Here is a 17,332-nt window from a genome sequence, read left to right on the forward strand (position 1 = left end):
ACGCCTGCACCAAGTGCAACCAGCGCTACCCCTTCGAGGAGCTGTCCCAGGGCCAGCAGCTCTGCAAGGTGCCCCCGCCCCGTCACACGTTACATACATGGCTCGGGGAAGGGGCGCCATAAAGTTAGGCCGGCGGGGAAGGATCGATGACTTTTCCCCACCTGTTCCTGCGTGGGGACCATGCAGGGTCATGCGGCCGGACACTTCAGGAGCTGGCAGCAGACCCTGGGCAAGCTTGTAGTATCGCTCCCCCATCGCCAGACAGAACATTAATAATAATAATCGAAAAATGACTGTTTTCAGGCCCATTTCTGTCCAGAGCTTGGCGTATGCCTTGTTCACCCATGCCCGCATCCGGCCCCGTGTCTGGCATGAATTGCGTGGCACGGAAAGGAGGCTGGGGAAACCCTGCAGGCACCCTGAGGGGGCATCTGCGTGGGGCAAGGTCATAACGGCCCTTTTTGTTTTCAGGAATGTCGCATTGCGCACCCCATGGTCAAATGCACCTACTGCCGCTCAGAGTTTCAGCAGGAGAGGTAAGGCGCACATCGCGAGAGGGGGATGGGCCAAAAACATGAGCCGGGGCTAAAATGTTCTCGCGCGTCAGCGGGATTAAAATCCCGAGTTCAGAAACGGGGCTTGATGGGTGACACTTGGCATCTGAAAGCAGCCAGCAGCCTTTTATGATCGCGCGCACCTGCCACAAGGGAAACCGGTCATCATGGGTGAAAATATGAATGGTTTAAAGTGAATGGTAAATTGTTTGCCAAACTGCAACCGCAGCAATTTGCTTCCTACTTTGCTCAGCATGAGATGCAAGAAGATAAATGTATTGTATACTTGGCTAGTTTGGACTAGTGATATTTTAAATATTTTATGAGCTTATATGCATATTTGGTAACTAGTAAGGAATCAATACATCTTTGTTGTTGAATTCAACTTTGCAAAATTTTCTCTTTAGCAAAACTAACACAATATGCAAGAAATGTGCACAAAACGTGAAGCAGTTTGGAACGGTAAGTTGGCAGTTTATTCTCAAAAAGGCATGCAACACTCCCATTATCCAGCCAAATACAATAGATGTGCAAGGGACAGCCTGTGTCTTGATATTATGATGCACAGTTTAATATTTTAATTCAGGGTCTAAAATAGTTTCAGTTGTAAATGCACTTTTTGCACATAAAACTTTGTGAAAAATGAGTCTTTTGGGATGAAGCTTTCTATTCGGGAAAAATCTTGTGAAAAGTTATACCTTCCATGGATGAGTACTTTTGCTATTTTTAAAATAGGCACTCTTTTCCCCTGCAGGATTTTCAAGAGTTGAAATGTGCAGTCAAGTTCAGTAGTTACAAATAACTAAGTAGATTCATTGAATGTATATACTTGCACATGCATCATTTTTTCCAAGCTTTTGAACAGAAATGCTTGTATCTAGGGGCTGCTGTTGCTGTCCCTTGTCTTCAATATCTGATTAATGAGAAAATCTGATCGTGGAGCGGGGTTAGTATATAACACCCATTAATGTTTCTTAAACGAAGGTGACCACACTAGGGTTATTAAAAAAAATGTGGCTAAGTTAATTTTAATTTGCATTTCCTTACCTTTAATTGCCACTTAGATCTGTGTTACGGAAGCTGTGCATATAATGGGTAATTCTGTGTTCTGATATAACGTTTTTATCAGAGTGCAATGTGGACATTGTGGGGAGGCAGTTGAGATTCACTATAATAAAAAGCATTTCTCTTGTGAAACAAGTGCTTAGATCCTATGAACTGTGCAATTAGAGTCATACTTTTTAGGTAAGATACAACTTAATGGACAAGTTAAATATAAAAGCTCTCACCATGTAATCTGCTTAATACTTTGTAAATTGAAACAAGATGTCCTTTGGAAATCCTAAGGGATTGTAAACCAAGTATAATACAGATGTGCCAACACCTGTAGCAACATTTTATTAAAAGTGGAACTTGCTTCAAAGGAAACTGAACTTTAATGGCATTTTTAGAAACACTGGGAATTTTAGTTCCCAGTTCCATATGTTTATCAGCTTTATTTTGTGATGTAGATTAAACTCAATTTACCTTCAGTTACCAGAAGAGTTATTTTGTTCCCCAAGGGACTGTAAGCCTTAACCTGGAAACATGTGCCTGCAGCAGTCAACCCCCTGCATATTTGAAGGACTTGGGATGTTCTCAAAACCAGTCAGAAAAATGTAAATGGTCAAATTAAACTTTTGTGAGGCAGAGATATTTTTCTGGTATCTTACACTGCATCACCTATATGATTGTGAGAGAGTTACTGGACAAGCTGTCGGATATCAGGTGTCTTTCCATAGGTCTCCTCAGATCTTTTGGGACAAGGGGGTTCTTATTTCTTGGTGATGTAAAAAGTTTGATTTGGTGCTTAGAGAAGAAGCTGTCATCCAAAATTAGGCATTTCTTTCATAGAACATGCGCACAAGTGTTTATTTTTCCCACTTGGGCTGGCATCTTTTAATGGAAAAAAATGTAGAGAAAATGGAATGCAGTACTAGTCGGAATGCTTCATATTTAAAGCAGGATCCCTTAAAGATTTATTAGCTTAGAAACACCATTTTATTTTTGAAAATACTAACATTAATTTAGTATGGTGGGAGCGTTGTAGTCATGATGGTCCAGGGAAAGTACAAGAGGCAAGGGTCTTTTTGTGATATCTTCTATTGGGCCAACTATATAGTTTCCTGGAAGAATTTTTATTATACTGACCTTAATTCTGCTTCTCTGTTATTTTTCAGCCGAAGCCTTGTCAATACTGTAATATTATTGCAGCATTTATTGGCACAAAATGTCAACGTTGCACAAACTCGGAAAAGAAATATGGACCACCTCAGACATGTGAACAGTGCAAGCAGCAATGTGCTTTTGATCGAAAAGAGGAGGGAAGAAGGAAGGTATGTATTGTCTTTATTGAACTGTAACAGTTTAACATGAAAACAAAAGATATGACTGAAAATCTTCCCTCTCTAAAAGTAAAGGTGAATTTTACTAATATCAAAAAGTTGTAAAGAGCATTTCATTTACTTTTCCAATGTAAGCACCTTTCATGAAACTTTGCATTACATATGTGATCCACAAAGACCGGATACTAGCTCCTCTGCTGACCAACCTGCTCTTAAAGAATCCCTTTTTAAAAAATTTTTTGATGTCAACTCTAAAATATAATCTAACCATGACAGCTGTATAGGAACAAAGTTAATGCAACGGAATAGTGTGAGTGGGTTTTTCCCCCTACTTCCCACAACCTTAAGTATTTCATCTCTGTAACTTGGTTTTCTTACTTCCACCTTTTCCTATCAATCTTCAAGACTTCCTTTTAACCTTTGCTATGGCTCTGAGTAGACCTGTCCATTTTAACTTCTCAAAAGTGCATAGACATGGCTAGCCAAGTTAGTTTGGAGTTAGGCAGGAGGTAGGGCAGTGTAGAATCTTAAGAAAAATTGGTTCAGAGAGGCATATGAGCTTTTGTGAGCAACAATCTGTTCCATCAGATGGTAGGAATGGACTGGCAGAAAGACAAGATTATATATAGAAGGGAAAGAAACAGGAGGGTGGGGAAGGCTGCTAAGAGAAGTAATAAGTGGGTTGGTTAGATCAGTTGAGATGAACAAAGCAGTTAACTCTCATGTTCCTCCAAGTGTTGAGTTAGCCCAAGTAATAGGATGTTAATACATAGTCCCTATTCATCTGCCTTGTGCCTCTTGTGTCAATCTAGTCACACGAGCATCTTTTTATTGGTGATAATCCTTTTTGTTTCAGGTTGAAAACAACACTGCCATCAAAGACATTTTTCCTTAGTTACTATAGAGGAATGGACCAGGTTCATACAGTGGAGTCGCATCATACGCACATTTAACTTACGCAAATTCATCATACGCATATGCCCCAGAGTGCAGATTGTTTGGATTCAGCCTGCAGCTGTCCCCCACAGCGCTGTGCACTGGGTCAAGCAGCTACATTGGGAGCAGTCCTGCTGGGAAGCTGTGCACGCTGGCCAGGCGGGAGTTTGGTGCAGGCTGCCCTGGGCAGGAAGGAGGGACTGTACCACTGGGCAAGCCCAAGGGTAATTTTGACTATACATGATTTTTGCCTTATGCACTGACTTTAGAATCTAACCCCCCTGTGTAAGATGTGACTCCACTGTATAACATGTCTTATTCTGCCTTGGGTTAAGAAAGGTTCCATGACCATGTGAGACCCAAGCTAAAAGTGACTGCTTCAGAGCAAAATTTTCCAGTTCTTGGAATATGTAGTATGTGTCTATATTTGGTAGTACCAATTTGCAGTGTAACTTACAATGTCGAGAAAAAGCAGGGTAAACATCCTGTACATTAAAGAATGAACTTCATATACCAGAATCACAATGATTTCTCTTGAATATTGAGCTTATCTTTCTAATACCTAGTGCATGATTACTTAACTGCAATTTTTTCCCCCAAAAAGGTTGATGGGAAGTTGTTATGTTGGCTCTGCACACTGTCCTACAAGAGAGTTCTCCAGAAGACAAAGGAACAGAGAAAAAGCCTAGGGTCTTCACATTCTAATTCATCATCCTCATCTCTGACTGAGAAAGATCAGCATCATTCAAAACACCATCACCATCACCACCATCATCACCGTCACAGCAGCAGCCATCACAAGTAAGTATTCTAATTAGCGGTAAAGCGTAACTTAACGGGGGTGGGGAGGCACAACTTCGTGCCACTGGCACTGTCCCCACTGCTCCTGGGTGCTGTCTGTGATTGGGTTGCAGCCCTGTGGTCAGTGCAGAAATTGCACCGCCACTGCTGCCCCCACTGTGGCCAGGCCCTGACTCCACTGCAGCCCTGTGTCCCACTGTTTGCGCAGTAATCTTGGGAGGGCATGTGCCCCCTCCCCTCTCACCCATGCCCCTTCCACCCCCACCCAACGTGTCACCGATGATTCTGATTCTCTAAAAGGTTCTTACTTGATGGGATAAGTAGTGAGGTCATATTTCAGGACATTTTAAACATCACTTAACAGCAACTTTCAATTATTGAATTGAAAATGGGAATAAAATATTTTGGTGTGAGGGAGACATGCCACAGACGGGCCTGCAGCGCTACATACTACACAGCCATGCTCATCTGGATATGACCTTTGAATCTCCGTGTTCCCATCACTTGAAGAGATGAGAAATAATTCAGTAAAAAGGAAATCTTGTTTGTAACCTAGTTACCAGGTAATAATGTAACTGCCTGTAGATCTAGAAGAGTAATTTAGTTAAATGGTAATGAAAATACTTTTCTTAGGAGCACTTTACTTTTGTTTTGTTCCTTCACTTTAGGAAGAGTTCTCCAGTCAATGTAGTACATTCAAGTCTTGTTGATAGTTTATGAGGTGCTGTCCCATCAGCAACAAGGCAGTGCTATTGTAAGTTAGGCTTTTGATGGTTATCTGGCCATTCTTACAATATTTTTCTCTATTTTAATTTATTCTTGCAACCTTTCTGAATATTTACACCAATCTTGCTGTGTTGTAAACAGCATACTAATTTTTTAATTGTCTTTTTACAGCCATATGTACATCCTAGTTAGTCTTAAATGGCTGTTTCTCTAAGTATCTTACTTTTGTTTTTTAGTACCATATTAAATGTACACTGTGGTATGAATCATTATAACTATAGCTAACACTTTATAAATGCAGAGCTTTTTACAATTCCCTTCCTTGTATTTCTCAGATTTATGTATTCCAGCATATTAGTCAATGATTCCTTTAGTGAAGGCCACCTGGATATTTTCATTCTAATTCTCATTTTAATTAGCATATAACTTTCTCTGCTTTGATAAGGATAACTTTTAAATAAGATGGGCTAATTTTGAAAATGAAAAGCAAAAGTGACAATTGGAAAAACAGTCTTTCCTTTACAAAAAATAATTTTATTCCTTTTTATCCCTCTAATTTGAGGGAGAAATTGACTTGGCAGGTAAATAAGGAGGACAGAAGCCTGACTTCTGCTGAAAATCCTTTTTGATTTAAGATATAACTGGTCAAATCTTATCTCCTGAGACCTAGCAAGCATCTGGTAGATAAAACAATGTAAAGTAATTTGACTTTTAAACAGACTTATACATATGGCAGAACATATACATGTTTTTGGAATTCTATATTATAGTATTTCTGGGCAGATTGCCCCAGAAGTGGTTGCCCCACTGGACTGGTACTTTCTTGTGTTAGCAGTTTCTGTTTTAAGCCCACTTCAGCCATATCAAGATACCCAACTTTTACCCACGAGCAGAAAAGTGGACATGCTGGGGTGGGATGGAGTTTAAAAGGTATATGGAATTAAACAAGACTTAACAAGAGCTCATTTTGTTTCAGTGCCATCGTCTAGGTTGCACCATGAACCCAACTACTTTACTTGCTCTTCCCTGTACCTTTCAAATTACTTAAGGTACACACCAAAGTAGTTCTGCTCTGTCAAGTATTAAAGGAGCAGTGTCAAATTCACAAAAACTAAGAAATGCCAAAGTTAAGGTTTTACTGTCAACCTTAACTCTGCCCCTTGTTCTTTATGACAACATTTAATTAAAGGATTTTGATCTCAATAAAATATAATCATAAATGTGATTAGTAGATGCTTTGCTTACTGGCTAACAACACATGAATAATCAGTAAGTTCCTCTAAAAATGATTGGGGCAGGATTTTGTCTAGACCTACATATTGCTTGCTGCTCAGAACTTAAAAATGAGTATGTGCATGTTGTTTGGTTACAATGACTGGAAGCTGAATTCTTATTAACTGTATGTTAATTGCATGCATTTCAGAATAGGCAGCCTGAGTCCAGAGCAAGATCAGGGACTATGGAAACAGAGGTAAATACACTAACCATTTCAGAATAATTTGGTAAATTTGTCTTACAGTTTTTATTGAAAGTTTTGGGGATTTTGGAGTTCTGCTGTATGATGCAATGCGACTGCTTTAAATTTACATTTTTTCTGTATTTGATTCTAGCCATAAATCCTCTGCAGCTATTCAGAATGACACTCCAAAGAAAAAACCCAAACTGGAATCCAAGCCATCCAATGGAGATAGGTAAAGCTATATTTTCTACAACTGAGACAGTTCAACCAAGTAGAGCATTGGGTTTATGGCCCTTAGCTACTTTTGCTTGGAGAATAAAAAGTGAAAAATTGAATTGTCCATCCAGGCAACTTGTGGGTTGCATGTTTGAGTGCTGTCAGTCAGCTGAATGGCTTTACAAGTAGAAAACTGGCACTGTGTTTCCTGCTTTTTGAGGTACTCTGGGCACAATAAAGTAAAACTTGAGTATAAGACCACAGTCACCAAGCAAATGGTGTTCCTTAAAACTGCTTTTTCAGTTGCATGCAGGTTTGAACCTGGTCCTTGAAACTGACTTGATAGCTAGTGAATGTTTTTGGACCTAAATGTTTGAGACTACACTTTTATGCTGTCTCTGACTAACAGTGGGAATAAATGTAAAAAGTGGCTGCTTCAGTTGAGAAGTGTTTGACCCCCTCAAAGCTAATACTCAATTATATTTCTGCAGGTGTATGTAATGTGTGCCATTAGTAAGGTAATTTGCCAGTTGCATCCATTTCTGTCAGGTACATACTTTTTTGCATTAGTCCTTAAGGATGTTTGTGGAATTGTTAATTATGGAATTTGAACTTTGAAAAATATGCCGTTTTTGGTTGATGTGAGTAACAGTTGTGGTCTTTTTTACTTTTAGTAGCTCTATAAATCAGTCAGCAGACAGTGGGGGAACTGACAACTTTGTCCTCATAAGTCAGCTAAAAGAAGAAGTAATGTCACTGAAACGTCTTCTGCAGCAAAGAGATCAAACCATCTTAGAGAAAGATAAAAAGGTAAAAGATAAAAGTGGTTAATAAGAACTTGGTGAATTTGTTTTGTATATTTTATGTTAACTGTTTTTGTAAAAAATACAGTTGTGTGTGAATGTTAAAACAATATTTGAAATATTTTTATTTTTGTTTTGTGCATTAGTTATCACAACCCTATCACATCTTTAAATTCTAATTAAAAAGATATGTGACTCTTTTAAACATAGATAGCTTATTCTAAAATGGTTTGGATTACTAATGTTTGAAAGTCCTTGCCATTCCACAATCTTAAATGGTTAATGTGAAACAATTTGAACAGAACCAAGTTTGTATAAAAGCTATCATTACAATTACTGCTTTTGGTAGCTTCTTCAGAAAATGTGCATTCTCTCTTTCTAGCGAAGGAGGCCACAGGTCAGAAAAGAATCTGACTTGCCTGTTTAAATGTGCTTTAGTGGGTGAAGCATACAAAAAAGGCAGTGGGAGGAAATTTATTCTTGCATTTGCTTGTCTGCAGTGAACACACAACTTGTATTTGTACCCTTTTTATAGGGAAAGCACTCTTAGTAACTTAATTTTGTGAGGTAAGAACTCAATTTTTTATAGTTTAACCTGTTGTATTCTGATATATTTAAAGGCATTTTAGCTCTTCTTAGGTCACTGGTCCTAGTATGTAATCCCTCTGCAGCACAGCTTGGATTAAGCAATTTTCACTAAAACCATGGAGAGTTTAATCTCTGGTCCCGCCTAACGATACTGATATTCATCTATCCTTAGTGACACTGATATTCATCTATTCACTTCATATATATGCTTAACTTAGTGGCCATTGATTTCCAAAAATGAATAAGTTATTTATCAGAACACTTATGCTTAAATGTTTTGGTGCATTTTGGTCTTCCTTAAGCAACACAAACAAATAACTAAAGATGAATGATCACACATAGTAGCTAAACATTTACTAAAAATGTATACTTTAAAATATTTTGTTAGTATTGCACTTCATTGGTTCCAGGTTCTCTATAACTATCCCGTATTCTCTTGGTGAGAATTGATCATCAGGTCTAGTGTATATATCTATATTAGAAAAATGTAGCTGGATGATCAAAAAAAATAAGGCTTTACTTGTATTATAAAGGCAAGAATTAGCTTTTTACCCTACATAGTGTTTTTGTACTTATGTGTTAGTACTACTGCTCTAAGCCCAATAACAAGGTTTCATTGCCACCTTGAAATATCTTGCTTCAGTCTTCAATGCCAGTGCTTAATGGTATTAACATTTGACTCATCAGTAAGGCACTTCATCCAAAAAGTGTCATCAGGAGTCATTTGGAGGAAACTACTTGCCCTTCAGATCACCATTTCTGAATCCCCAGGCAGCTTCACATTGAAGTTCTTGACATTCCTGTTTTCATAAGTTCAAAAGAGGGATAGTTCTAGGAACACTATGGCAGTATCTTGAGTAACGTATGCAAGGGTCTTCTAGATTGCAGTAGCACCTCTAGTGCTTGCTTCTGACCTTTCATCAAAATCAGCTTGAGCTTAATAGCTACACTCAAATGTCATCTCTTTGACACACAAAAAGTGGCATTTATATGCACAACCCCCATATCTCCTTTTGCTGTTAATCATTGTAGAGCAGTGTTTCATTCTTTTTGAGACCTCATCAATGCTTCAGGGCCCACATCTTGCTCACATATCTACCATGATTCTTGAAAGAAGCATGATAGTTATACACTTAACCCAGGATTTCCCTCTTTCAATCCAGCTGCACAGCCATGCCTTTCCACTGTATGTGAGCCGCTTGCTGGAAGCATGTCAGATGCCTCAAATTAATTTGTTCTTCAGATAGCTAAGAAGTATATAGTTCCTTGGATGCTACTAGCAATGTCCCGTATCCAAGTGAAGAGTAGTGGATCATGTCAGTCCTGATAAGAAAATACCAGTCAGTTTTTATCAATAAGTTGCTACCCCTCACTTCAGTAACTACTAGAGATGTATTGGTCTGATATTGGATTGATACCGATATAAAGAAAATTGTCTATGTCGGATATCAGCCCGTTGGGCCGATAATTTGGCCAATAAATGCCCGTGTTGCGTGCAGCACAGCAGGGAGCAGAGCTGGCAGCATGGAGAGCTGCCTTCAGCTGGTAAGTCAGAAGGGGAGAAGGAAGGGAAGGGGCATGGGGAGATCAGATCAGTGACCCCCCCTGTGGTGAGGGAGGGGGCAGGGGCAGGTGCTGCCCAGTCAGGGAGGAGGGGGAGCTACAGGACAGAGGTGCAGCTCGTGGGGTGGGGCGGTTCAGATCAGTGCCTCCCCCGGTGAGGGAGGGGGCAGGAGCAGGTGCTGCCCGGGGGGGTGTGCCATGGGATGGAGGTGCAGCTCATGGGGTGGGGGCGGCTCCCACCACTGCTTGCACCCTAGGAGGGTGGGGGGCGGAAGGGTGTGTTCCCTTGGATCTGCGCAGCACAGGGCAGAATGCAGCTGGAGGGTAAAGCCGGAGCCGGCACTGCACAGGGTTTTTCCCACTGCTTGGGTGGAGGCGGGGCGTTCAGCCGTGGCCGCACCAAGGAGCGGCGTGGGGCTGGGAGTGGAGCTGTGGCGAAATTTGGGGTGGCTGCAGCTTCCACCCAGTGCTGCTGAAGCCCCCTCTGGACCCAGCCTCCAGCAAGAAAAGCAGCACTGGCTCTGGCTCCACCCTACAGCTGCAGCCCACCTTGCACCATGCAGATCTGGGGGGCACACCCTCCCCCACACCCTCCCGGGGTGCAAGCATCAGTGGGAGCTGCCCCCACCCCATGAGCTGTGCCTCTGTCCTGTGCCTCTTCCCTACCCTGGCTAGGCAGTGCCTGCCCCTGCCCCCTCCCTCACCATGGTGGGGAGTGTTGACCTACCCCACCACACCCCTTCCCTTCCCTCCTCCCTCCCCTTCCACCACACCAGACTTACCACCTGATGGCAGCTGTATCAACTATCGGACTGGTATTGGCCAATATGCCTCCTTAAATATTGGGTATTGGTATCAGCCCCCCCCAAAATCTCTATCAGTGCACCCCTAGTAACTGCTTTGTCTTTCTGGGCAAAGAGGATATTAAACTAGACTAAAAGGGGCTAGCCTTTGAAGGACAAACATCAGAAGCTTATCTATGACGGATAAGAGTGTGAACATTAGTTGCAGCTTATTAGGCAATAGTGCCTCCTGTCTCAGGAATCTGTTTGCTTTCAAACAACTGGGTTTTGCAGATAGGTCCAGAAAAGTTCTACTGTAAAAATCCCATGTAATCATTATAGTCATAAGAAGAGCAATTTTCAGAAGATTTTCAGCTCCACTCAGGTCGAAGGGAACTTTCTTAGGATAGTTAATTTTTCAGAAAGCTGATTGTTATTTTATCTCAATTACTTTATTATATCTGGCTTATTTGCTTCTGTGGATGCTTCATTTCCTAATAAATCTGACCAGAGTGGTCCAGAATGGCTTATGCTTCTGTCCACTGCACTTGAGAGTTAAAATGCCTTTAGAGGATCCGTTTCTGCCCATTTTGTGCTCAGGATCTGAGACCCAGGAGCAAGTAACTTTGCTATATATGTTTCCCGTGGTTTTTTTCTCCATCACTTTGGTGCTTGTAAAAGAAAAGATTGTTTTTTGTAATTTCTCAGTTGGTCTAATAAAAGGTATCATTTTGGAACCAAGAGTTCTAGATTTTTGCATCTTTTTTATGGATCCACTGAAATTTACTTTCAGTTTATATGTGAGAAAGGGCTTACTCTAAGGAATCCTTTTATTGCATCTCTGGAGGTGTCACAAGTTAATGTGTTATGCTAATTATGTACATGTTGCAGCTAAAGACTTGCAAAGTAGTCTTATAGCTGAGAGTATGGATAAGCACTTTAAATTGGTGTGACCAAATATTAGAAACACTATTGAGGAGCTAGACCCCATATCCAATTCCTGAGCAAAATAAATACAGACATTTGTGTTCAATGATTTCGCATACAGCAAAATTAAATACTCCTTTTATGAGAAATTTAACTCTATTGAGCTGGTATTACTAAAAGTACGTGACGATGAACCTATTTCCCCTGAGACTCTTTAGCTGGTCAATCTGAAGCCTTCGGTGCCTGTCATATGGACCTGTGAAATAGTACAGTTAAAAACAATATAATACAGCATTCCAGGAAACCCTCATAGAAGTTGCTGTGTTTTTTAGTTGACAGAGCTGAAGGCAGACTTTCAATACCAGGAATCTAATTTGAGAACAAAGATGAACAGTATGGAAAAAGCTCACAAGGAAACTGTGGAACAACTACAGGTAATTACTTTACAGAATAGTTTAAGTTAAAGGTGTCGTAATAAGAGTTAGTTTTATGTAAATACTTTAAACATTGAACTGTGTTATTTTATCCAGCTTACATTCATTACATTCGTTCACTCTCCTAAGTTGTTTGTAGCTATCTGCAGATTCAGGTATATTTCTCCATATGAGTTAACACTCAAGACATGGTACAAGTATGTCTTTGTAACTAAACGTAAAAACCTTTGAGACTTGTCCTTACCCGCCAGTTGCTTCTGCTTCTTAGAAGCATGGCTCCCACTTTGTGGAATGCTTATTTACCTGTTTATCTGACTTAATGACTTAGCATAACCATGTAAGTTTGCATTCAGTATGGTGATGTAAGCCACACTGAAAGCAACTGTTTGAGCAGTAGGAAAACTCGAACCAATTCATTTGTACATTTTAGAATGAACAAATGTTTCTCTGATACAAAAAAATAGATACTGATTTTTGCAATGTGGTACAAGAAGTTTGGCAATCCATCTACCATGTAAAATTAACGGAAAATGTGTAATGTAGCTGTAAATACCATACACTGTGGTGAAAGTGTCATCCATTATATCCTTGATTATTCTCAGAATACAGCTTTTTGAGCAGTGGTGTTGTTGTAAATTCATAAGGCTGTCAGCTTCTCCATGCCGTGTCACTAATGGATATAATATTGGAATGGAAACTATTAGGATTTTGCAGAATTGCTTTTATTATGTTTAAACAGGAGAGCATTTCTATAAAACTTTCTTTTTATCTGTATTACAGGCCAAAAACAGAGAACTACTCAAACAGGTTGCAGCATTGTCAAAGGGTAAAAAGTTTGATAGAAGTGGGAGTATACTAACATCTCCTTGAGGAACTGGCTATTCATGTGGGGGTTACTACTCAATGTAAATTTGGGTAATTCTGTGAAGCCCTTAAAATCCTGTGTAGTGGAAAAATATTTTTGCACACCAGATTAGTTGGCATGTTTCCTACACATTTTTATAATATGCAGCTTTTTTAGTTATTGTTTGGATTAGATCCTTCAACTGGCTTGAAGATTTTTTTTTAAATTTTTTTGATATTGGGAACTTTTTTGCCAGCAATAGTATTAAACAATTGCAGAGAGGTAATATAGCAGTGCTCTTTTTAAAACACAACATGCAATAACAAAATAGGTGTACTTTCTAAAGAGTTCAAAGCAACAGTGGAGTCCTTTAAACTATGCTAACTTCAGCCAAAAGTCCATTTTCAAGTTTATAAATTTACAACGATCTCTCTTTTGAAATACAAATATGAACATTGGGTTCTGGCAACTGTTCTTTTACTTTGTATCAAAATATAGTAAAAGTAAGATGGAAATCATGGTGCTTTCAAGTGAGGCTCAAAAGGCATAATGTTTATGTAAATACAGTTGTAACGGTTATATTCTTAGTCATAACAGGTAACTAGCATTTTACATTCTTGTGATAGGGATTTGCTGAAAAATGATCTATTGTACAGTATCAGAGGCAGTGTGTTTTTTTTGTAAGATTTACTGTAGACTTTTCTTGCAAGTGCCTTTCTCCAACTGTTTATTTATAGGAATGTTGGTATTTTGTACATAAGGTTTTTGTTTTAAAATCATGTTTAATAGATGTTTATGTGTGTATATAAATGTGTGTACAGAGGAATCGGAAACAAAGATCAAAGTTGCTAGTACAGTGCTTGAAGCAGCATTAAGAACTAGCTAATTGATGGGCAGTGAGTATTGTCTTTAGGTAACATTAACTTGTGTTGGGGTGTTGGGTCTTGCTAGTGCTGCTCATGCCAAACACTTCCTAAATAGAGAAAAGTGTTTTTTGCTTCACTAAATTTTAGTGGTTTTGTTTATTTTTCCATCTGGAAAAAAATTTTCAGTCCTAGTTTTTCAGCAGACATGCTCCCAATGTTACCTTCTGAATTAGTGATATAGCAAAGCTCAATGTCTTATTTTTAAAACCGTAATGTTCAGAATGTTTTAAGTGTGCTAGCTGTAACTTATGGGTGCTCTTTTCAATTCAATTGCTAGATTCACATATTTTGCGTAGTAAAGATACACACCAAGAAAACAGTAGCCAAAACTGTAACTATTAACTGTAAAGTTAGTAAAGGGAATGGATATTATTTCAAAACTGATTAATATTTTTTCAGTTTATAAATTATATCAGTTCAGATTTAGTTTTGTTAGCAGTTGATTTTATCACAAGGATTTGAATTAGACTAAATATAAAATAGCATAGATAGAGGTCTCTGAAGAAAGCAAGCTAAAAACCAGCATAAATTGGAAAAGACTTCTGTCAGATGATATCTCTAATTCAGCTGTTGATTTTTTTATTTTATTTTATTTTTATTCTTTTTTGGGTAAAGTATAACTTCTTGCACTTCAGTTAACTTAATTGTGTGTGATGCCCAGCATTTGGAAAACTAGACTCTGAAGTTCTCTGGCTCTCCACCCCCTTGCTACTAAGCTGTGGACAAATTCACAGAGGTTTAGACATGTTTTAGCGGAAACACAGACTTATAAATAATTGGAAAATTAAGGTAGCTTGTTTCTTATGGTGTAGGGTTTTTTGTACACTAAAGTCAACTTTGTACATTTATAAATACTGTTCTTTAAACTTGCTAATACAGCTAGGATAGAAGGTGCTGCTCCTATCCTCTTGGGTTGTTCATGTGACAGATTTGTTTTTTTAATATAGGCATTTTTCTGTATTTCTTTAATTCAGAATACTATTTTGATACCATTTTTTCTGGTTTAATGGCCACCCACATCTGGTGGGTTTGCTTTTAAAACAAATTCAAAACTGAACATCAAATTGATGAGCTATCTTAAGACTTATTCAAACCTCTGTAAGCTGCAATAGGAAGTTTTTAAAAAAAACAAATTGAAGTTCAATATTATGAATATTTGTGGTTTATAAATCCCAGTGCTAAAAACTTTTAGGGGCTTCACAGTATTTAGTTCTAATTAAATACCTGATCTTTTTATTCCATAACCTCATTTTTAACTTGAATTTTTAAATATTGTAAACTAGTAAATTGAATCCCAGTTCTGACAAATGGTGTCCTGGAGCTGTAGAATATCTGACATAATGAACTGATGTTCTTTTTAATGTGGATCTGCAAGGAGATATGTTGTACTGTATTGTGCTTTTTAGCCTGTTTTCAGATGTTGATTAGCATTGACCAGTGATGGCCATTTTGGCTCAAGTTATTTATGTATTTTAAGCCTATGAATATTGCAGTCCCCTTTTAGATAGTATGTCTAAATATGCATTCTGCAGTGAAGATATTCAGCTGTCCACATGTATAGACTATTGAAATACTGTACTGGCACACATCTGACTGTTGACATTTTGTACCTTTTCTAAATCCAGTATTTCACAATAAAAGCTTGTCAAAATACTAACCTGTCCATTTTATATTATTCTGAGAAGTATATTTTGTTTAAACATCTACAGTGCCAGAATTAACCAAAACTCAGTGTCAGTCCCATTTTTGAGAAAAATCGTAAAGGCTCTATTATGCAGAATGCTAGCCTTCTGCAGTAATTACATACAGAATAATTTTACTGTTTTAGTTATACACGTCAGATTATTTCTCTTGTCTATCTGTTATAATGCATAGAGTGATAATGCATGGAACTGTTTTAATTGAGAAGAGTGGGGAAGTAACTGTATTTAAGTCAAACTTTAAACAAGCTGGATGATGGAATATAAAGAAAGATTTAATTGCAAGATTCCCATTGTCTCAACAGAGCTGGTTCATTAAACTTCAGACCATTTTTCCATGCCGTGCATTTAGTCCTCAAAAAGCCAATTAATTTATGTTAACATTTGTATTTTGTCTCCAGAGAAAACTAGACATTTCCATTTTCCATCTCCTCAATTACAGAATCTCTGTTTTGGAAGGTAGACAAGTCTTTTTTTGAAGGCCACTCTAGAGTAGTTGGAACATATATGCTGCCAACAGTAGCATTGTAAGCAATAGGCAATTTGTTTTTTATAACGGATGAGGCAGATTTTATTTGGTAATATCTTTTCTGTGCCAGCTTTGTAGTTTAGAGATGTCAGATAGGCACAAAACGAGGAAATATGTCCATGAAACATGTCTCCAAACTATACTGTTGGTTCAGGAAAAAATACTGCCAGACAAATCCTGTTTCTTATTTTCTTGACCATCACATTTAAAGCACCACTTCTATGTTACTACTACTACTTAAAGCGTCAAGATAATTTTATCTTGTCAGTGTTGAAATGGGTTAAGCTGACACTTACTGTAGATGGGAAAGGCTCAAATATTTTTAAAAATTAGTTTTGGGTTCATTTTTTTTAATGTGGTTACAGTAGAACCTAGACACTTTTTTTGTTAAGTTTAGATTCTTATGGACTCTGCGAGGGTGAGGGCTTGCAAACCACCTGGGCGCATATAGCCACAGCAAACAGCTGTGCAGGAGCACAGAAGAGGTTCAGCTACTTGCTATGGATTGTACTTCAAAGGGCACCATGAGGTGTATGGGACCACTGATGAGCTCCAGATAGTCAGAGAAGCAGCATCCTTTGAAGTAGAAGCTGCAGCAAATAGCTGAGGAATCATCTTTAATTCAGCAGCCCATGGCAAATGAACCAGGCTGCAACCACTTGCATATGAATGGTCCAGTTTCTACTGTGTGATGTTAGTTTTCTTTATAGTGTTTACAGGATCTATTACAGCGCAATGACTATTGCTTGCCCCTAACAAGTCAATTATGGTATTATTATGATAGAGTAATTTTCTTTTGGCCTGGTCTAAGTCAGAGTGTCACTAGCTTATGAAATCAGTCTTCAAGTCACAGTGAAAAGTGATGCAAAATTATCCAGACACATTTTTTTTTTTAAATTTGGCTTTTATGACACAACCTAAACCAATGTTTTTAAACTGAATACAGGGTCAGCATAGGGTTTTTCTTCTGATTTAAAAAAATAGATTTAATTTAATTCAATGTAGTCCACGTGTAAACAAGACCTTGCACGGTCTTTAATGGTCTTCACAAGCTTTGAATTCATACTTCTTAGAAAAACACTTTAAAGTGGTTGATTGCAAATTCTGATCTCAGTTGTCTTCTTTAACATAGTGAATGTCTGTCATTATTTTGTATTTAT

The 17,332-nt window shown here is 38.5% G+C and overlaps 1 protein-coding gene across 1 annotated transcript; it reads left to right on the plus strand.

Moving 5' to 3' along the window:
* Nucleotides 1–5: 5 nt before the first annotated feature.
* On the plus strand, nucleotides 6–15,597 carry FAM76B (family with sequence similarity 76 member B; the record flags this gene model as incomplete). The annotated part of the gene is made up of 10 exons (XM_019528537.1): nucleotides 6–68; nucleotides 472–536; nucleotides 962–1,016; nucleotides 2,774–2,929; nucleotides 4,479–4,675; nucleotides 6,825–6,872; nucleotides 7,012–7,092; nucleotides 7,751–7,886; nucleotides 12,072–12,173; nucleotides 12,954–15,597. Coding segments are annotated over 10 exons (993 nt in total), but the record flags the coding sequence as incomplete, so codon positions are not given.
* Nucleotides 15,598–17,332: the final 1,735 nt, after the last annotated feature.

The sequence above is a fragment of the Crocodylus porosus genome, unplaced genomic scaffold, assembly GCF_001723895.1.
Source record: "Crocodylus porosus isolate Cpor-Errol unplaced genomic scaffold, CroPor_comp1, whole genome shotgun sequence".
Classification (NCBI taxonomy): domain Eukaryota; kingdom Metazoa; phylum Chordata; order Crocodylia; family Crocodylidae; genus Crocodylus; species Crocodylus porosus.